The following is a 22008-nucleotide window of genomic DNA, read 5'->3' as shown; positions in this document are numbered from 1 at the left end:
TAAGTCAGAAAACATGGAAATGAATTGTGTAAACAATTCGTTCTTTGCAGTTTACATTAAAATTAAATTGGCTGAAGATTCTTTATCTAGTATCAATTATTTTGCGAATAAAAAGATACCGGCTTCTCAACAATTAGCACTAAAGAAATAGATGCATATTCCAAAACTAAAACTTGCTTTCAACAACTTCCCTCAAAATGCAAATGTATCAACTATTCTACACTCATTAATTCCATCCAGGTTTTACCTCATTCTCTTGTTACATTCCTACCCCGCCCTGCTCAAAAAACTCAAGTTCGACCCTCACTATCTTTAGGCCCACCAATCAGTACTGTTCGTTCTCCGCTCTCGTTCACACCCTACCTGTTTTCGATTTCCAGGGGTTCTGGAGCTTTCAAGTCTGCCATTACGAGACCATTTTTTTTCTTCTTCATTCATATACGTTTCCGCACTCGCTCCTCTGAATACGTTCAAATTACGCTACACACGAACCATCCAAACGCCTCCGCTAAAAGAAGTGTTGTGATCACGTCATTTCAAAGCGCCTGGCAGAATAGACGTAACGGAGATCGCCATGGAGACGGATCCCACCAAAGCCTTTTTGAATTTTCGACTGTATCGACGCGTTCGGCATTGTGAAGAGATCGTAGACGACTAAGTAAACAGAAGGAAGAAAAAAGATTAATAAAAAGATCTTTAAAGGGAGAATCAGACTTTTTAATTTGTCGGATCTGTATCCTGCAACTTTTCCTGCAAGTAAGAAGTTATTTTCTCTATTATAGCAATCTTATAAGGACGATTAAATCAAAGCCTTGTTCTCACTGACGGGATTGGTTGTCCAATTGAAATAAAATGATTTTTTGAGAAACTCCTTTTAATATAGATCATTTTTCAGCAAGTAAATAATTCTCATTCCGTGGATTTCTCACTAAATTCCCATAATGAGTATGCAAAGTATTGGATTTGTATCATTTTCAAAATTCCATGCTAATGTAAACGAGAAGAATTTTTCTTTTTAAAAACGAATTAATATTAACGAGATAATGTCTCTTATTTTAACCTCAGTATCATATACTTGAAAATTACTCTATAAAATACCAATATTTAAAGAGGAATGAAGAATCCAGGAAATTTCAGAGCAACTGGATTAATATTTCTTCTCGATAAAGAACAGTAAAGACAAAAACTCCCTTGTCGAGTTCATATTTTGTTGATTGCATGGACACATCTTGTTCTTTACTTAGCAGAGTAAATATGCGTTGTTTTTTTTTCATTTTTCCAAGCTGCTTTTTTAACCTCATTCTAGTCAAGAACCTTCGCATTCCCTGCTGGAAATTGTAGCAAATATATATATTTTTTTAAAGTGGAATAAGAATTCTAATAAGATTCAGTAGATCCATCCACAGATAAATTTCATTACAGTTCCCTTGTATGCGCCATTATCTGCACCAATGCCATTTGTCTGTTGAAACAAAAAAAAATCCCTATATTGCTTTGTTTGTATACAATTTCAGACTTATTTTTGAATGCCATGTGAATACTGTAGGGGTGACACAATTGACATTTTTGGTGGAATTTCATTTTGTGTCATAACCTTTCAGTTCTCCCCATCCCCACATAAAATCATAACACTGTAAGAAGTCACTTAGGCCAAAATTCAATCCCCTGCTCCTTGCAGGAACTCAAATCAAAACATTCAGGATAGATGATTCTATAGCATTTGACTGAAAATATGCAGTGAAGGAAATTTATCATATTTCTGGTTCCAGCATCAAACTGTTCTTAATATTAAAGAATATTTTTTGTTATTATTCAGTTGGAATTTGACCTTTATGTTCAGTCCACGATTATTCCATATCTTAAAGTAATACTGAATTTGATAATCAGTTGTCAAGTATTTGATGAATAATATTAGTTATTTTTTACTCAAAAATAAATGTTCGTTTCTCTCATTCTCTGTTCATAGAATTTAATTTGATGTCTCATGATTGTCCTTCTTGCCCACTGCTGAATCTTAGTCACGTTTTTTAAATTATTTATAAAATGGGGTGCCCAAACTCAACCCAGTACTTGAGCTTAAGTCTGACCAATAGATAGACAAAAATTTTACTTGCCAAGAAATATAAGTTATATTTCTGTAATTTTGAAGCCATGTCACATTGCTAAATCATATTCAATCTATCATCAATTTCACTTCATATCTTTAAAAAGCTGTATAGCATTATGTAATTATAGTACATATTTCCTGTTCTTTGTTTCTGTACCTGATTTTTGTTTCCTAAGGAAAACTCTGCAGTTATCTTGTTCAAATGGATTTGCAATTAGCTGGTCAACTGCACTTAGCCTGTAATCTTAATGGAACTACATCTACCTGGAGTGAAGTACACCAGTGGGATATCTCAAGGTTCTTTTTGAGCCCAGTGCTCTTCAACATCTTTATAAATGATCTAGATGAGGAAATAGAAGGAGCATTGCCTTAAATTTGCAGTTGCAACCAACCTGGGGGGAATTGCCAACACTTTGAAAAATAGACTTAAGATTCAGAAGGGTCTTGACAGACCAGAGAAATGGGCACTATCCAACAAGATGCAGTTCAGTGGTGAGAAAAGGATGGTTTTATACTCAGGTAGGAAAAACCAAAATCATAGATATAAAATAGGGGACACCTGGTTCAACAGTAGTAACTGTGAGGAGGGATCTTGGTGTCCTAGTGGACCTATCACTTACTGTAATTATGAGCCAATAGTGTGCTGCAGCTGCCAAAAAAAGCCAATGCAGTCCTGGGTTGTATTAACACGTGGATAGCTTCAAGATCAGGAAAAGTGATAATACCTCTCTATACTGCACTACTGAGGCCATGCTTGGAATAGAACGTCTAGTTCTGGTCACCAAAATACAAAAAAGATGCTTAGGCCCTAGAAATAGTGCAGAGAAGAACAAAGATGATAAAGAGTCTGGAAGCTCTACTGTATGATGAACAGTTAAGGTTACAAGGCTAGCCTAACAAAGAGAAGGATTGGGGTGACATGATAGCTGTCTTCTGGAATTTGGGGGGCTGTCACCAAGAAGACAGGATTGATTTATTTTCCAAAGCATCTGAGGACGGGACAAAAAGCAATGGGTGGTAGTTTGTAAAAGAGAGATCCAATCTGGAACTAAAGACAATTTTCTTGACATAAGAACAATTAATCAATGGAACAGCTTTCCTCTTGGAATTAAAGTGCTCCATCACTGGAGATCTTCAAGAAAACATTGGACAGCCATTTTTCCAGGATAGAATAAGATCTCCTGCTTTGGACAGGGTTGTACTAGAAGACCTCTGATCCCTTCCAGGCCTATGATTCTATGAAAACCGGCTCACATTTGGCACAATGGATAGCCAAGAAGTTATTGCAGAAATTCATTTTCTTACTTTCCAGCCATTTCCCTAATCCATCAAGACCATCTGCAATTTTTTCTGTCTTTTAGAATTTAAAGAAGTTTAAAATATAGAACATATGTGTTAGAAGAGTCCTTGAAGTTCATTGAATCCAACCTGCTGATCACTGCAGGAACCCACTACTCTATCCTTCCCAATAATGGTCATTAAGCCTCTGTCTAAACATCTCCAACAGATGGTGAGCCCACCATCGTTGAAAACAATGTCTCCCATTCTTAAACAGGTTTCGCTATTTGGAAATTTTTCATGATGTCCTCCAGAAATAATTTAAACCAATTTTCTATGTGACACACCTTTTGATACTTGAAGATAATTATTCTCTTTTTCATGGTCATCTTTTTTCCAGATTAAACATACATAATATCTCAACTGTTCCTCATAAGTTTTTCTTTCCGGGGCTCTTGTTATCTTGGTTGCCTCCTCTTTGCCAATATCTAAACATACTCCACTTTGTCAATATCCTTCCTAAAATGTGTCCAGAACTGATTGCAATATACTGGGCCCAATCTACCCAGTTCGAAATAGAGAATAACTTTTCTTAAGCTGGACACCATATTTTTCTTATTAAAACATTGGACTGTCAACTAAAAGGTGGGCAGTTCAAGACCCAAGTACTGCATGATGGGGTGAGGTCCCATTCTTGCCCTAGCTCTTGCCAAACTATTAGTTTGAAAGCATACAAATGCAAGTAGATAAATAGGCACCACTTTGGTGGGAAGGTAACAGTGTTTCTGTGCACCTTGACATACAGTCATGCTGGCCACATGACAACAGAAGTGTGTTTGGACAATGCTGGCTCCCTTGGCTAGAAAATGGAGATGAGCATTGCCCCCTAGATTTGGATATGACTGGGTCATGGAAACCTTTACCTTTATCTTTTTAATGAAGAATTACATTTATTATTTTTATATTAGTTTTAGGTGTACATTGCCATTCATTTTAGGCTTTGTTCTCTTCAGTATATAATTCACCAAGATACCTAATCAGGTAACAAAATATCTGCAAGCAAACAACCAAGTTCAGAGCACCAAGGACTCCATCTTTTAACCCAGAGCTATATAAATTCTCTTCTACTAATTCACTAAGATACCTAGTTCCTTTTTCAGGTATCACTATGGAGTATGGCGTCTCTCCATCTTATTCTGTCATCTTTTCTGACCGAAATGTAGGACTTTAGATTTCTCTCAGGTTACATTCATCCTGCTAATTTTTGTCTATTGTTCCAGCTTTTCAATTCTTCCTGAATGGTATGTAATTGTTTTTTTATTAATTTTCAAATTTCATGATAGTATTTACTAATCTCTCATCAGAATATTAGAAATTTTGAACAATATAGGACCCAGAAAAGAGCTCTTCATAGTTCCACTCTATATTTTATTTAAGCTTAACATAAAATTGTTGGGCACTATTGTTTAACCAGCTCTGTATCTATCTATTTATCTAATATCATGATTTGACATCTTCTCTACCAGAATCTCATGAAAGGCTTTGCTGGGTAATTTGTTGAAAAAAATTAGGTTGGTTTAGTATGATTTACTAATGAACTGAATCATATGGGCTGCACCTCACAAAGACTGAGAAGAATATATTTGGAAAACAACTGGCTTAGCTCATCCGAAGAGCTTTAAACCAAAAATAGAAGGGGAAATTATCCAATCTTTAAGACCAAACCTTAAGCATAAACCCCAGAACAACCAATCAGATAATGGGGAAGGGAATGAAGAGTAAGAAGGGGAACTAAGTGCACCTAGCTCTTAGACTTATATACTGCTTCACAGTGCTTTATGGCTCTCTCTGTGTAGTTTACAGAGTCAGCATATAGCCCCCCAAAACCTGGGTCCTTATTTTACCGACCTTGGAAGGATGGAAGGCTAAGTCAATCTTGAGCCGGTGAGGACTGAGCTGAATTAGCCTTTAATACTGCATTCTAACCACTCTGCCACCATGGCTCCTATAAAACAGGTGACATAAAAAGCAAATACAAGATCAGCCATAAAAGGCTGAGATGTCTATATTCTGATGCTTAAAAGTATTGGCAATAGTTATTGGATACGATATGGAATAGCAAATACATTTTCTAAATAAAACAGAGAACTTGAAGGTCTTGTACATGCGGGCAAGAACAATATTGAAAATGAAACTTGGTGGGATGGAACCCATGATTGGAACATACTACTAGAAGAATAAAAATTGTTCAAAAGAAACTGTAAGGACCTGTCCCAACTAATCTTCTCAGGAAAGCACGACTCATGATACCATGTGGTTAATCAAAATAACTTTTTACTGAGAAACTGGTTGCAGTAAGGTCAGGTGGAATCTAACAATCCCGCACAAAGCACCAAGTTATTTTTCCCATTTTGAAACCAATTCCCCCTCCCCCCGACCAGCCCAACAACAGCCAATATAGTGCCGCAAGATTGTTTTGAGAGTGGTGACAAATAACAAGTCATCCTTGGCGCACACAGTGACCTTGGAGTCAGGCTGGAACCAGCTGGGAGGAAGTCCATCCCATCTCTGAAGATGATCCTCCTCCCTAATTTCCATGCGGTTACAGCAAAAGCAAAAGCATGCAAAGAATGTTTCCCCAGAGCCTCCTCTCCCCTCCAACAGAATGGCAAGGCACCCCAAAGGAGAACTGACATGCTGCCATCTCAAAAGATATTAAACTTGTACAACACAACATCACAACAATTGGAGAGAAAAATAAAATTAAAGCAATCATTTAGGTCAGCGGTTCTCAACCTGTGGGTTGCGACCCCATTTGGGGTCGAACAACCATTTCACGGGGGTCGCCAAACAACGCAGTCCGCCATTTTTTTCCCCTTTTCCTTGGCTGTGCTACTCCCTTTTATTCTATTGGCTTTTGAAAGCCAATAGAATAGACTCTCTTGAATAGAGTCTAAGTCTATTGGCTTTTAAAAGCCAATAGGAATTGTCCAGGCTGGCTGTCTCTGCCCTGCTGAGCCCGCCAAAAGTCCCATTCTGCAAACGGTGCTGCAAGTTGTCTGCAGCGAAGGTGAGCTGTCTGGAAGTTTCCACCCCTCCCTGCTGAGCAACTACTAAAAATGTAAGTAAAAGAGGGCAAGGGGTGGGAGGTGGGATGCTGGAGGGCGCAGGGAGGGTTGCTGGCGCACGTGGGGCCCGGCGGGTGCCTTACCTCCCTTGGGCTGGGCCAGCTGGTGGGTAAATGAAAGAATGAATTGCCTGTACAAATTGGTAAACCCTAGGAAGCTTTGCTTCCTAGTGCGAGGCAATGCCCATTCTAGCAGGGTCTGACCTTCTCAGGGTCCATTTCAATCCCCTCATGTGAGATATGGTAGTCCAGGTAATCTATTTACTGTCAGAAACCCCTTCAATGTTTCTTTTTGGGGCTGTGCCATTCTAGGGGGAGGGGAGAGGCTTTGCTCTGTTGGCAGAGGAGTTTATGGATCTATTTCCTCTACTTTGTTCCCTCTAAACTTTGATGTATCTCTTTGAGTGTGGAAAGGGGAAAGGAATGTGCCAGGAGCCATCTGCCTTATCTCCACTCCGTTGCGAGATCGGTGAAGCGCCTGGGAACCATCCCTTATCAACTCCGGTTCCCATAATAACTTTGCACCTGTGGATTGGTTGAATGCAAACTGGACAGTTGGGCTCTGAGGTGGAGTTTCGTGAATGAAAGTTTTAATGTAGCAATTTGTGTGGGAAGTCTTTAGATCTTGCTTTGTTCTCCTGCTATCACACTAACTCTCAGTACAAGTTACTGTTTGAAACAATGCTGGTTTCAAGAGTTCTGCTTCCTTGGGAGAACTAGCTGAGGCAGGTTCTTACATTAAGCAAGATCTGCAAAGTGGTCAGCCCGGAGAGGCATCCGTCCTACTATGTGGACCGTGCACACTATGTCATTCTATGGCAGCCAGCAGGATGCTGCTGAATGTGGGGAAGAACTCGTCACCAAGCCCCCCCCCGAAGAGAGCCCACCTGGATGGATGAAAGAGATACAGCCATGGAGGGCTCTGCAAGGCCAAGATGGTCGTTCAGCGTTGGGAAAAAGGAATTCTGTGTGTAACCTTCACCCAGGACAGCCGAAAATCAGGCTGGAGGCGCAGGATGGAACTACTCGGTTGAAGAAGCTGAGGGAGAACTGGATCCAACTGACCAGATCTTGAAGCGGGCTATGCATTTCATGGTAGAGGCATTCCAGAACCTAAAGGCAAAATCCGGACAACGCCAAGGGAGAAGTGATGAACAGATCGAAGAGGCTGGGGGAAGCAAAAGCAAGGCCGTAGTCACTGAGGTAGCAGCGGGAGTGACGAGCTCCACTGGAATAGCAGCGACTGCCCTGGCCGCCCCTCAGCGGATTGGAGCCCTTGGAGCCAAACTTCCTCGAGGAACATCCCTGCAACTTGAGCCTGAGCCAAAACTGGTCCCTCTGGGAGTGAACTTTAATGGGGACCCCAGCAATTAGGATTTTTCCTTGCCCATGTCCTCACCTACATGCAGGTGTATGGAAGAACCATCCCTAGTGAGGAAGGTAGTGTCAGGGTCGTCACCCTGGCCCTGGAAGGAGCCACTGCCTTGTGGATGGTAACCTTGCACAACTAAAATGCCCCAGAACTATTGAATTTTAGTCACTTTATGTCAGCCCCGAGATGGCACAAGATTGCATAAAAACAGGTAAGGACGCCACCCCATAGCCAAGTACACGGAGGACTTCCAGGATCTGGCGTGTTGCCTCAATTGGACATCCTGGTGAGTTGTTCTCCAGCATGATGAAGTAGAATCCACTGGATGGGTAGTTTCAGCCCTCCTGCTCAGCAAGAGACTAGGTCAGAACTTTGGCCACGCCTCCCTCTGGGTGTGTCCTCCCAGTTTTGACTTAGTCTCTGGCTCAGCTAGGCGCAATTTTCTTGGCTCCGCAGTTAGATTAAGTTAGCACAAATTTTTTTTTACAGAATCTAAATTGATTAGGCACAATTGAACATATTTAATTGGATATGTAATCTAAATTAGTACAAATTGTTAGTTTAACTCCTTCCCTGAGTAAATTCCCGTGGGGAGGCTTCAGGAGGGCGCGGCCGCCATTTTGACCACATGGTTTACAGGCGGCCGCCATCTTGAAAGGGTCCAAGGTACCAGTCGCCATTTTGGGTGTGGCTTTGGGTCAGTAGCCATTTTGGGAGAGTAGCAACAACGGCCGCCATCTTGAGTGTGGTCTTGAGGCGGTCACCATTTTGAGAGCAGCTCCGGCACGGAGGTCATTGCGGGGGGGGGGTCCCATTGTGCCTTGCAGGTACAAAGACTTGACACCCTTTACTGGTCTGCCTTGTCAGCCCTATCGGGGGGGGGAGCTCAATTTTATCACTCAGAAGGCTGAGTGAGCCTGATTGAAGATTATTACTAATTTACCTACTTATTGTGCTTCTGCACTTAATTACTATTTCTGGTGAGCTGAGCGAAGGGGTGTTCTTTATCCACCTGTTCAAATTAGAGTGTGGCATTTGCCACAGGGCTAGACAGACAGTTCTAGAAAACTTCCTAACTGTCTTGCGCCATTGCTGTTGTGCAGAGTGAGGGTCGCCTTTGTCCAATCTCTGTCAACTGGATCTGCGTTCCTGAGTTCCCCCCCACCTCTGGATATTTCCTACTCGGTATATCTAGATAGCAATGGCAGACAGTGTCTCGCCTCAGGCATCACAGGGCTCCATTATTCCCCCATCTCAACCAAAGGGCAGATATACTGATTTAGCCACAGGGGGGGAAGAAAAAGACTAAAACAAAACATATTTCTCCCAGGGAGCCCTCAAAATCTGCCAAGCGAGAGGCCTCGAGGAGACATTTGGCACTGGAAAGGGAGTTTTCCAAAGCCCAAAGGCTCAGGTCCAGTGAGGCTGAAGTGGCTTCCCCCGCTCCACTGGACATTACTTCTGAGCCCCATTTGGCAACTTCAGATGTTACAAGGGCTTGGTCTCCTCAGGGGGAAACTGTGCAGGCTGGTCCCCCTCGCTCCTCATCTTCTCTTCGTCAAGGCCAGGAGGCCACGTATATCCCAGCTGAGGCTGGCACTAGTCATTCAGAACAGGAGGAGAGGTGGTCTGCTGAATTTCAGTCCTTTGTGCATAATGCATTTAAGCAGTTCATGTCTTCTAAGGGACCCTTCCATCCACCACCACCTCCTTCCATTCCTCCCTCTCAAGCGGAACTCACTAATGTCCCTGGTTCAGGGGTTTCTGAGACTTCTTCACAACTAGGGGAAGAAAAGTCTATTGACCTGGAGATAGCTGACACTCCCATGTCAGAGGACAAAGAGGCAGTGCCCGAACAGGCGTCAACCTCAGGACTATTTGATCCTTCTCTTTTCAGGTCTTTACTGTTGAAGGCCATCACAACTGTCAACCTCACTTCAGTGCAGGAGGAGAAGCCTTCTACCTCCACCAGTCAGGAGTCTAACCCTCTGTTTGCAGAAAAGGTGGTGGAAGACATGCAGATTCCTTGTCCACAGGTTTTCCGTACATCAGTGGAAAAACAATGGACTGCTCTTGCCACTCCGCCTGCCCCTAACAGTTCAGAGAGTAAATTGTTTAACATTTCTCCTTCATTTGCCTCTCTCTTGGAGGTACCTTCTGTAGATACTCCATTGAATTCTCTATTCTCAACATCTGCTATCCCAGGGGACATGGCGGAGGCCTTGAAGGCGGAGGACAAGAAGTTTGAGCTCTCCCTCCGTCGAGCACACCTGGCTTCAGCCTGGGCGATCAAAGTCGCAACTTTGTCTTCCTTCTTCGCCAGGGCTTCTATCATGTGGCTTCGGGAGCTACAAGCGATCGTTCCACTGGATCAGGTTAGAACACACCAGACCCTGGGAAAGCTAGTGACCACGTCAGAGTATGTGGCAGATGCTTCTCTGCATTCCACCAGGTACTCTGCCAGGTCCACTGTGGCCACGGTTGCCTCTCGTAGGCTTCTTTAAAAAACCGGAAAACTGATTTGAAGTCAAAGTGGCGCATGTCCACATCCAAATATAGCGGGACACAGTTATTTGGATCAATCCTGGAACCTCACATTATTGAGGGCAAGGACAAATGCAAGATACTTGCTCATCCTTCCAAAGTGTCAGATAGGCAACCCCAGCAGGAGTCCTGCAGACAGACCTTCCGCCCCAGTAGATCCTGGGAGTGGAGACAGCCCTTTCGGGCGGGGCAGTCCTGGGATTGGTCAAGAGGCTCACGATCTTTCCTCCCCAGGCAGGATCGTCCGCAGGACCGCCAGAACATTGGAGCCAAAGGCCAATTTCAATCTAAGCGTCCCTTCAGGGGATCAGGCGGCCGCCCGTATAGCGATCCAAGTGACGCCAGGGAGGGCTCTCCCATCAGGGGTCGTCTGGAGTGGTTCAGCGACATCTGGGAAAGGACCACCTCTGACGCTTGGGTAAGGGAGACTGTCAAGTACGGTGTCACCCTGGAGTTTTACTCGCACCCCCAACTGCTTCATTAGGTGTCCCATATCAAGAAATGCAACCAAAGCAAACTTGGTAGCCACAGCTATCTCACATCTGGAAGAAATTCAGGCCATAGAACCTGTACCAAGGGGCCAGGAAGGAAAGGGGTTCTACTCCATCCTGTTCGTGGTTCCCAAGACCTCAGGCGTATGAAGGGCGATACTGGACTTAAAGGGTCTGAATCACTTCTTGACATACAGAAGGTTCAAGATGCAGACCCTTAAGTCCATACTCGCCAGTATCAGAAAAGGAGATTTCCTCTCATCCATAGACCTCACAGAGGCGTACCTGCATATTCCCATACATCTGGAACATCGCAAGTTCCTCAGGTTCTGCTACACACCCCGGCATTTTCAATACAGAGCACTCCCCTTCGGTCTATCCTCAGCTCCAAGGGTCTTCACAAAGGTCTTGGCGGCTTACCTCAGACTGATACCAGTGTGGGTGCAGTGCTACCTAGACGACATTCTAGTCCAGTCCAGTTCCTTTCAGTCAGCCCAGTCAGATCTACAGATCACTATACACACCCTTGAGAGGCACGGGTTCTCAGTGAACTTCAAAAAGAGTCACATTATCCCCACCAAACGTCTTCTGCATCTTGGAGCAGTCATAGTCTCGGATCTGTGCAAAGTGTATCTCTCCCAGGAGCGTCGGGTCAGCATCCGAAAGCTGGTACATCGGATTCGGAGAGACAAAACAGTACCCCTGGCACAGTTGTCAAAACTCCTGGGAAAGATGGTATCTTGCATGGGCATAGTTCCATGGGCCAGACTTCATTCAAGACTCCTACAATGATTCCTCCTTCCCTTCCAGAAGCAGAACCTCAGTGCCTCCAACAGGAGGGTCAAGGTTCCCCACCACACATTGTTATCTCTCCTATGGTGGACGTCTTCTGCGATGACCAAGGGGACCATCTTCAAGGAGCCCCTCAGGCTACCCTGACCACAGACGCCAGTCTGTTCAGTTGGGGCACCCATCTTCAAACCCATCTGTCCCAGAGGCAGTGGTCCCGATCGGACCTGGCCCACAATATAAATTGGCTTGAACTCAGGGCTATACACCTAGCACTCCAAAAGTTCTTATCCCTGGTGAAGGGACAACATATCCTCATCCTGACAGACAACGTGGCCACAAAGGCCCACATCAACAAACAGGGAGGGACCCAGTCCTGGGCGCTCATGCAGGAGGCCTTGGACCCGGGCCTGTGGGCAGAGGCCAACTTGAGGTCAATCAGGGCAGAACACATTTCGGGGGAGGCAAATCGACAAGCAGATTCCCTGAGCAGGGCCACCGTGGATCATTCGGAGTGGCGACTGGACCGATCCTGTTCAGGGACATCTCACTGAGGTTTGGACGCCCGCATCTGGATCTGTTTGCCTCCCCATCGAACACGCAACTTCCCAGGTTCTTTTCCAGGTTCCTGGCACGGGGAGTGGAGGGAACGGACGCCCTCTGATGCCAGTGGCTGGAGAACCTGCTCTATGCCTTTCCTCCACTTCCGTTGCTACCGGCAACTATTCACAAGATGATCCAGGAAAGGGCGGAGGTCATCTTGATTGCTCCACACTGGCCAAGGCGTCCGTGGTTTGCCGACCTTCTGGATCTCTCAATTTCACCACCATGGAGGATTCCTCCAGACCGAGTGGCTCTCAGTCAGGGGAACTCAACATCCCGACCCTCAGTGGCTGCAGCTAGCCGCCTGGCACTTGAGTGGCAAACTCTAGCCAAACAGTCCTATTCGGACGGGGTGAGCTCGTTGATTCAGGCTTTGAGGCGCCCTTCGACCAACAGGATCTATGACGCCACATGGAAGAACTGCATGTGGTGTGCCAAACATAATCTCAACCAGTTTTCAGTTACAATTCATAATATCCTAGATTACCTGTTGGAGGGTTTGAACCGGGGCTTAGCACCCAGTACTATTTGTAGGCAGATCGAGGCTCTCTCCACGGTCCTTTCCTGCAAGAATTTGAGTCCGCTGTCGCAACATCCAGCGGTTAGTGCCTTCCTAAAAGGGGCGGTCAATACCAGACCACCCGTGGTACACCATTATCCGTGTTGGAATCTTCCCAAGGTGTTGCAGGCCTTGACTTCTTTTCCTTTCGAACCTCTCAATTCCTGTTCTCTTCACTTTCTGTCCTTAAAGGTGGCATTCCTGGTAGCTATAACATTGGCTAGGCGAATATCGGAGTTGGCCGCTGTTTCGGTTAGGGAGAATCTGTGTACCTTTTTTGAGGATAGGGTGGTCCTCAGATTGGACCCCTCCTTTGTCCCAAAGGTTAATACCTCATTTCATAGATCACAGGAACTAGTCCTTCCCAACTTTTGCCCGAATCTATCACATAGGTTGGAAAGGCAGTGGCATAAATTGGATGTGCGCAGGGCTCTGCGCCACTATGTTAAGCAAACCTCGACTTTTCGCAAGTCAGAGGCACTGTTCGTGTCTCTCCAACCCTCTGCCATGGGTCGGAAGGTTTCATCTTCCACCATAGGTAGGTGGATAAGAGCATGTATTGCTCAGGCCTACATTTCCCAGTCACTTCCAGTTCCCACGCAGATTACTGCTCACTCAACGTGCAGCACAGCTACATCTGCTGTTTGGTCCAAACAGGCATCAGTTGAGGAGATTTGTAGGGCGGCAACGTGGTCGTCTCCTTCCGCATTTGTTAGACGTTATAAGATAGATAGTTTTGCAGCGGCAGACGCTGCGTTTGGCAGGTGAGTCCTGCAACAGGTTGTTTATTCTCAGGGGACACAAGCCTAGACTTTCCTCCCCGTGGGGACATGAGCGGCTTTGGTATGTCCCATCCATTGGATTCTACATTCATCATGCTGGAGAAGGGGCGTTGTCTTACTGAATGCCTTTTCTCAGCATGATGATGTAGAATCCGCACCCTCCCGTTATGATAGTCTAGGCTGGTGTCGCAAAAAAAAAAAAAAATATCGGAGCCATGCGCCGGACTTCGTCAGAGATGCTTCGCCTTGTCAAAACTGGGAGGACACACCCAGAGGGAGGTGTGGCCAAAGTTCTGACCTAGTCTCTTGCTGAGCAGGAGGGCTGAAACTACCCATCCAGTGGATTCTACATCATCATGCTGAGAAAAGGCGTTCAGGTAAGACAACGCCCCTTTCCAGGACAGGCTTAGTGATGATTATCTAACACCTGCATTACCCATGGGGCCCCGGTTCGCCTACACGACTGATGCATTCTGGCTGAAAAAGCAGAGATCAACCAGAATCGCAACCCATATAGGTCAGGGAAGACGTGGAAAAGATCTCTCCCAGAAAAAGGAGAGGCATCCAGACCCACGGTGACTCAGCCACAATCGACCACCTGCTTCAAATGTGGCAAGGAAGGTCATCGTGCCCTGGAGTGCCTTGCAAAAACCCCCACAAAGAAAAGGGTGTATCTGCCAGGAGGGAAGCCAGCAAGAACTACTCAGTGCCAGAAAGATTTTGCCCTGAAAAGTGCAGAGGTCATGGAGTTCCACTCAACCCCAAAACCAACAGGGGGAACTCTGACCCCACAGGAGGAGGAAGTGGGGATGTCTGAGAGTGATTACAATGATGACCTCCTGGTAAGTGGGCTGATCATGCCAATTACCATGCCCATAAAATCGTTAATATTGGGTAAGGAAGAGAAACTGCCTCTGAACACTCTACTAGACTCAGGCTGCACCAGGTGCATGATCAGTAGGGAAACTGGGGGTCCTGTTACGGAGACTAAAAACCCACATCACATTTTGCCAACTTGATAGGTCCATTGCGGGAGGTGTCCCAACCAGTTTTGCCACCGCACCCATGGGGTTAATCTTAGGAAGCCACTCAGAGACTTTATCATTTAGAGTGGTGCCTGGGATGGAATGGTCCCTCATCCTAGAGTTGACATGGCTCAAAAAGTGGGACCCAAGGGTAAACTAGTGGGAAGGGACATTAAAGTTTCCAAAAGAACCAAAAACCACATCTAAGAGTACCAGAGAGAGACGGGAGGCCTAGATCGAGAAGCAGCAGCAGCAAGAAATAGTGACATGAGAGGCATACCAGGGAATATTACGATCTCGCAGAGGTTTTCAGCAAGAAAGGATCGGATGAACTCCCCCCACCACCACCAACCCACAGATTGTGCCACTGAAATTGCTCCTGGAGCTAAACTCCCTGTCAACGCTGTGACAAACAGAACTGAAGCCATTTTTGTTTTTGTCTTTGTTGCCACATATTAGTTTAGATGTTTTAGCTAGAGGAAGAAAGGGGAGAAGGTGTAGTTTTCAATTAGCCAAAGCAACTTCTGTGTGTGAGAATCAAGGTCAACGCTGATAACATTTTGTCGGGCTAAAGTGCTGGGAGGAGAGCCCGTGTTTTGAAACAATTGGTGAATGTGATTTTTGACAGCAATTTTGAGTGAGAATTGCAACTTGTAACTTTGTAGCCTAAGGGAGAGAAATTTAGTCTTGGATTCACCTTTGTATGTGCCAATATCGTGTTTCCTAAATAAAATGTTCTTTAAGGAAGAAACCTTTACCTTGAAGTTCTTTTGAACAATTTCATCTGTCAGAACCATGACACACCCCAAGCCCAAGATATACTCCATGACCCCTATGGAATTGGAGGAATTGCAGCTATTTATTGATTAAAAACCTAGCCCGAGGTTTCAGCCAGCCAGTGAGACCCCGAGTAGCAGCCTCGGTGCTATTTCAGGAAAAGAAAGATGGGTCTCTTTCTCTCTGCCTGGACTATAGAGGTCTGAATGCAGTGTGCATGGAAAATGTGTACCCCCTGCCCCTCATGAAGGACATGCTGGCTCATCCCTCCAAGGGGAAGATGTTCTCAAAATTAGACTTGTGGGAGACTTCCTACTGATCAGGATTAAAGAAGGGGACGAATGAAAGACTGCATTTAACTGCCCACTTGGCTTTCAATTTTAAGTACTCCCCTTTGGACTACAAGGAGCCCCTGCCGTATTCATGGAGTTGATAAACAAGGTGCTACATGAGCCCCTTTATAAGGGAGTTTTTTTTATTGAAAATTTTTATAAATTTTTACAAAAAAACAGAAGAATAACAATACAACAAAAACATAAACAAAAAACTAAACAAAACAAAACAACCCTTTCCCTACCCCCCCCAAAACCCCCACTCCCTCCCCCCCCGGGAGCTTCCCAGAGCAGAATATAGGCTTAATTAAAAAAAATAAAAAAGTTATATGAAAAAAGAGAGTATAACTAAGATATATGTATGTATATAAAAATAAAAGTTATAAAAAAGCTAAATAATATTTTTTATATCCAATTTAAATTGTATAAACTTTATCCATTTATCACAAACAGCAAAAAATTTCTCTTGCGATTGTTCTTTTAAAAAAGCCGAAATCTTTGCCATTTCCGCCAAATAAGACACTTTAAGAAACCATTCCTGCAAAGTAGGCAAAGATTCCTTTTTCCAGTATTGTCCTACTAACAGCCTTGCAGCTGTAATCAAGTTTAACATCAATATAACCTCCTTTGTGTCACAATCAGTAACTATACCTAACAAAAATGATTGTGGAGTAAATTTTACCCTCCTTCTAAAAATTCTCTGAATATTCCACCATATCTTAATCCAAAAGGCTTTTATATTTCTACACGACCACCAAATGTGATAGTAGGTGGCATCCAAACAACCACATCTCCAACATTTAGGCTGTAGGTCAGGGTACATAAAAGACATTTTTTGTGGGTCAAGGTGCCATCTATAAAACATTTTGTAAAAATTCTCCCTTAAATTCTGTGCTTGTGTAAATTTAACATTTCTCACCCAAATGGTTTCCCAGGTATCCAGTAGGACTGGTTCACCAAAATTTTGCGCCCATCTGATCATACAATCTTTAATTAATTCTGTTTCTGAATCCAATTCCACTAGAACCCCATAAATTCTCTTAATATGAGTTAGTCTTTGGTCCTTCACTTGCTTAATAAGATTTTCATCTTCTCTGAGAAAACCCACCTTACGATCCATCTTCCATCTATCTACTAATTGCCTATATTGAAACCAAGAATAAGTAATGTTTTCATGTACTAACTCTTCCAATAGTTTTAACTGCCAATTTTGTCCATCCCATCTAAGTAACTGTGTATAAGACACCATGTCCATTTTAACCCCTCTTTTTATTCCTTCTATCGCATGCCAAGGTATAGCCCATAGTGGTACTTTAGAATTACTTTTATAATATTTTCTCCAAACCCTAAGTAAAGAAATTCTTATGATATGAGATTTAAAAGCCCGATCCACTTTTTTATTAAATATTAAATAGGCATGCCAGCCAAAAAGTAAGTCCCATCCCTCCAAATGGAGTATCTCAAGGTTTGTTAAATTTACCCAATCACTGATTGATAAAACCACCGTTAAAGTCCACACGGAAGTCTTGCATGCATCATAATATAATTTCAAATTCGGTACCTTGAGTCCACCTCTCTCACGGAAGTCTTGCATGATTTTAAACTTAACCCTTGGCTTTTTCCCTGCCCAAATGAATTTATTGATTCCTTTCTGCCATTCACTTAAGTTAATCTCATTTTTCAAAATCGGTAACATTTGAAACAAAAAAAGAAACTTGGGTAGAATATTCATTTTTATCACTGCAATTCTTCCCATGAGAGATAATTGCAACTTCTCCCAATTCCTCAAGTCTTTCTGTACACTGACCCACAACCTTTCATAATTATTTTTAAACAATTTTGCATTAGAAACAGATAACATCACCCCCAGATATTTTACCTTGTTGACAATTTCAAAACCCGTCAGGTTAGCCAAAATCTGCTTCTCCCGAATAGTCATATTTTTAGGTAGGATTTTAGTCTTATTAACATTAATCTTAAAACCCGAAACCAAACCATAATGATAAATCAACTGCAATAACTTTACTACAGAGTAATTAGGTTGCGACAAAGTAACCACCAAGTCGTCCGCAAAAGCTCTTAACTTATATTCTTTTTTGTTAACTTCTATTCCTTTTATTTCCTGAGACTGTCGAATTTTAATCAACAATATTTCCAGTGTTAAAACAAACAACAACGGTGATAATGGACATCCCTGTCTAGTACCTTTCTCTATTGTAAAAACCTCTGACAAACCTCCATTAACAATAAGTTGTGCCGTTTGTTTTTGGTATATTACCGTAAGAGCTTGTAATATCTTTTCGCCAAAATTCATCTCTTCAATTACTCTTAACATAAAATGCCAATTCAGTTGATCAAAAGCTTTTTCAGCATCTAAAAATATCAGCCCTGCAGAAACTTGGTTATTCTTGTCTAGATATTCTAATAAATTAATGATTTGTCTAGCATTATTTTTCATATACCTACCAGTTATAAACCCAGATTGGTCTTTATGGACAAGATAATGCACAACCCTCATAAGCCTATTTACTAAAATTTTTGCAAATATCTTATAATCAACATTTAAAAGAGATATAGGTCTATAATTCTTTGGTAAAGTGAGATCTTGATCCTCTTTTGGAATCAAAGATATAAAAGCACTACGCCATGAGGGAGGAATCTCTGAACCCTGTAAAATGTCATTAAAAAGATCACCTAATGGTTGGATCATCTCTTCCATTAAAGCTTTATAATAAACAGATGTTAACCCATCCGTACCCGGTGCTTTCCCTGGTTTCAATTGTTTAATTGCTGTCGCAATTTCCTCATTAGTAATTAAACCATTAATTTCCTGTTTCTGGTCCTCTGTCAATTTGGGAAGGCTGGCCTCGCTTAAATATTTATTTATATCTAAAATTTGCACATTCGTGGATTTGTATAATTTCTGATAGTAATCTAAAAAAGATTTCTTAATCAATTCCTTCTGAAACACTAATTTACCCTTATAGTTTATTTTATCTATTATTCTGTGTCTCTGTTTCTTTCTTAATTGATAGGCCAACCATCTCCCTGGTTTATTAGCATTACAAAATGTATTTTGTTTCATAAACATTAAATTAGTTGCGGATTGATCCGCCATCAACATATTAAATTGTGATCTTAACAACTTTATAGATTCTTTAATCCTTTCATCTGAGGGATTTAAAATCAAAGAGTTTTCTTTTAATTTAATTTCATCTTCCAATTCTTTACGTTTCTGAGTCTGCTTTTGCCTATGAAAGTTATTCATTTTTATCAGGATCCCACGCATGAATGCTTTACCTGCATCCCATACCATTGACATTGAAGTCCCCTTATACATATTTAAAGCAAAATAATCCTTTAAACACTCCTTTAACTTTTGAACATTCTTTTCTTGTCTGAATAAGTTCTCGTTCACCCTCCAAGATCTTCTCTCCTCTTTTTCTTGAATCAGCTCCATCCAAACTGGACTATGATCCGTCAGCGACCTAGGAAAAATCTTAACATTCTTTACTCTATTATATAAATCCGTTGTAATTAAAAAAAAGTCAATTCTTGAAAAGGATTGGTGTCTATCTGAGAAGAAGGTAAAGTCTCTCTCCTCTTGATTACATTCCCGCCAGTAATCCCTTAATTCCCAATCCTCTTTCATGTCAAAAAAGGCTTTAGGTAGTTTTGCCTGTTTAAAAAGAGGAGAAGAACCTTTCTTGTCCCTTTGTATATCTAAGACACCATTCCAATCACCCATTAGTACCACGGATCTGTAGTCCAGCAAAGTTATTTTTTGATGTAACAATCTATAAAATTGTTCCTGTTGCTGATTTGGTGCATAAAGTCCCACTATAAGTATTTTCTTACCATATAAACCAAGTTCAATCATCACGTATCTTCCTTGGGGATCTGATTCTACCAGACAAGCTGGTAAATTTTGCTTCACATAAATAACCACTCCCCCCTTTTTCGCAGGAGCAGAAGATACAAAATGAGATCCCAGACGGGCGTTAACTAAATATTTTTGATCTTTCAATAGAATATGAGTTTCCTGTAAGCAAATAATATCATTATTGTGTTGCTTTAAATAGTAAAAGATTTTTTTTCTTTTCTGAGGGGAATTTAGACCGTTAACATTCCAGGTCAGGAACTTTGCCATCTCCCTTGGCCAGAAGCCTGGAGAAGACTACCTGGAGGTCTGCCATTGCTCTATGTGTTGCAGAACTCTTGGGTCTTGCTCCTCCCACCGGCAATGAAACACTATCCGAAGAAGATTCTTTAATCTCTTTCTTTTGTTGCTCCTGCTGCACGGGTCATCCTCTGCTCTTTAACCTCTGTTTGACGTTGCCCTTCAGCTTGCCACTTCCCAGCAGAGATCAGACCTAATGCTTCAGATTGCTGTTCCAGCTCTTTACCACTCAAGGGTTTCTGAACAGATGAAGCTGAGCCTGCACCCAGAACCGTATTATAAAACTCTTTAGCTTTAACAACCGTATTCAACCTGTAACGCATCCCCGCATGGCTCAAAGCGATGCCCATCGGGATCTCCCATCTGAATGGCATCAGTCTTACTTTAAGTTCATTAGCTAAGAAAGCAAAATCTTTCCTGTTTCTTAAAATTTTTGATGGGATTTCCTTTAAAATGATAACATCTTGGCAGCAATCTGGAATCTCTTGTTATAAAAAGCTTGTATAATTTCATTGCGCAGAGACTTCTTTGTGAAATAGATCACAACATCTCTAGGCAAATTCTTTTGCTTCGCAATCCAAGAATTAACTCTATAAATTTTTTCCATTTCTCTGCGTAATTCTCCTTTATCCATATTCAGAGCAACAACTAGATCACTAAGCACCATCTCCATCAGATCTTGATTCATATCTTCCTTGAGACCCCTGATCCTCAGGGTGTGCTCCATCTCCCTATACTGAGACATAAGGATATCTACTTGTGAGATCTCCATCTTGCTTTCCATATCTTGAAATTTATCCTCAAAAAAATCAACTTTATCAGCAACTTCCTACACTCTCGAGTCCAGCTTCACCACCACCGAAGCCAAACCTGATACAGCTGTAACTATATCTTGCCACAAGATGGTATTATTATCTTCTAATAAATCCTTCATTTCATTTAATTCCTCTTTGATTTCAGATTTAATCTGTACAGCAAGCTGCTTCATTTCATCTCTAATTTGGGATACAGCATCTCCCATTATGTTTTTAATCTCTTGTGCAGACAGGCCTGGCGGAGGAGGAGAGGGTGGTGGCTGGGTCGGTGGTACATGTTTAGGTTGTTGTTGTTGTTGTTGTGCAGTTAAGGTTGTGGGAGAGGAAACCACCTTAGGTAGTATAGAAGGCGGTTGTCTCTTTGAAGCCATTTTTTAAAACGCAGTTCTCTCTTCCCTTCTCCCCAAAAAGAAAGGGAGGGGAGAAATAGAAGTTAAAAAAAAAAACAAAAGTGCTGTAATCCTTAAAGTTCCAAGTTCCAAAAAAAGAAGAAATCAAAAGAGAAATCCAAAGCCAAGAACAAAAAAATCAAAAGCAATCATTTAGATCCAATACTTTCCAAGAAAAATAAGAACAAAGAGACAAAAGAAAAAAAAGGAAAAAAAGCCGAGCGCTTTCAAAACGCCATCTTATTTTCTCTCTCCGTGCCAGCAAAAAAGAACAAAGGAGAAATATCCAAAACTAACTAGAAAAAGAAAATAAAACACTAAACTATATAAAAGAAAATCCTTTAAACCGCTCTGTCCGCTTCTAAAGTTACTCACCGAAACTCTGTAACCGCGGAGATAGAAGCGGCAGTTTCTTTTGCTTCCGAAGAAGCAAAAACAGCTGGGAGGCGGAGATCAGCAGGAGCTCCGAGGGAACACTCCTTCCACCCCCTCTAGGAAAAAATCCAGAGGGGGTTCAGGGGTTCTACCTCTACTCCTGCATTCTCTATCCCTTCCCTTTGCCCGGGAAGGGGATTCCGAGCCGCGGGCCAGCTGATGCACACTGTGCTCCGCGGCTCTGACACCTTCCCAGCTGGACGGCTACAAAATAGCCGCCATCGCCGCTGCCCCGTACCGGAAGCTCCTATAAGGGAGTTTTGATGTACCTGGACGATATCTTAATCTACAAAAGCAGAACATGTGAAATTGGTCAAAGAGGTCTTAAACAAACTCCAAGCGGCTAAACTGTATGCTAAGCTCTCAAAGTGTGAATTTCACCAAGGGAAGATTGATTATCTGG

General features: G+C 42.6%; 2 protein-coding genes across 16 annotated transcripts in view; one reads left to right on the top strand and one right to left on the bottom strand.

Annotated features, from left to right (window-relative positions):
• Positions 1-529, bottom strand: part of POLR3F (RNA polymerase III subunit F) — a 54472-nt gene extending 53943 nt beyond the window's left edge. Inside the window, exon 1 of one of the 3 annotated variants that reach the window (XR_005554630.1) lies at positions 364-527. Coding sequence is in view for 2 of the 3 variants with exons in the window: in XM_039326167.1 (XP_039182101.1) it covers positions 364-434 (71 nt within the window). In the remaining variant the exon portion in view is untranslated. Of the gene's footprint in view, positions 1-363 lie in introns of all 3 variants that reach the window. The other 2 variants (XM_039326167.1, XM_039326166.1) reach the window with 2 other exon arrangements.
• A 15-nt stretch (positions 530-544) lies between these two features.
• Positions 545-22008, top strand: part of DZANK1 (double zinc ribbon and ankyrin repeat domains 1) — a 113559-nt gene continuing 92095 nt past the window's right edge. For 3 of the 13 annotated variants that reach the window (XR_005554629.1, XR_005554628.1, XM_039326158.1), the window contains exon 1: positions 552-756. The gene's annotated coding sequence lies outside the window, so the exon portion shown is untranslated. Of the gene's footprint in view, positions 757-22008 lie in introns of all 13 variants that reach the window. The other 10 variants (XM_039326163.1, XM_039326162.1, XM_039326161.1 and 7 more) reach the window with 6 other exon arrangements.

Source organism: Crotalus tigris, unplaced genomic scaffold (assembly GCF_016545835.1).
Source record: "Crotalus tigris isolate CLP2741 ecotype Arizona unplaced genomic scaffold, ASM1654583v1 scf7180000024339.11422700, whole genome shotgun sequence".
Taxonomy (NCBI): domain Eukaryota; kingdom Metazoa; phylum Chordata; class Lepidosauria; order Squamata; family Viperidae; genus Crotalus; species Crotalus tigris.
Note: the sequence above shows the minus strand (reverse complement) of the source record. Positions and strands in the feature narration are given on the sequence as shown.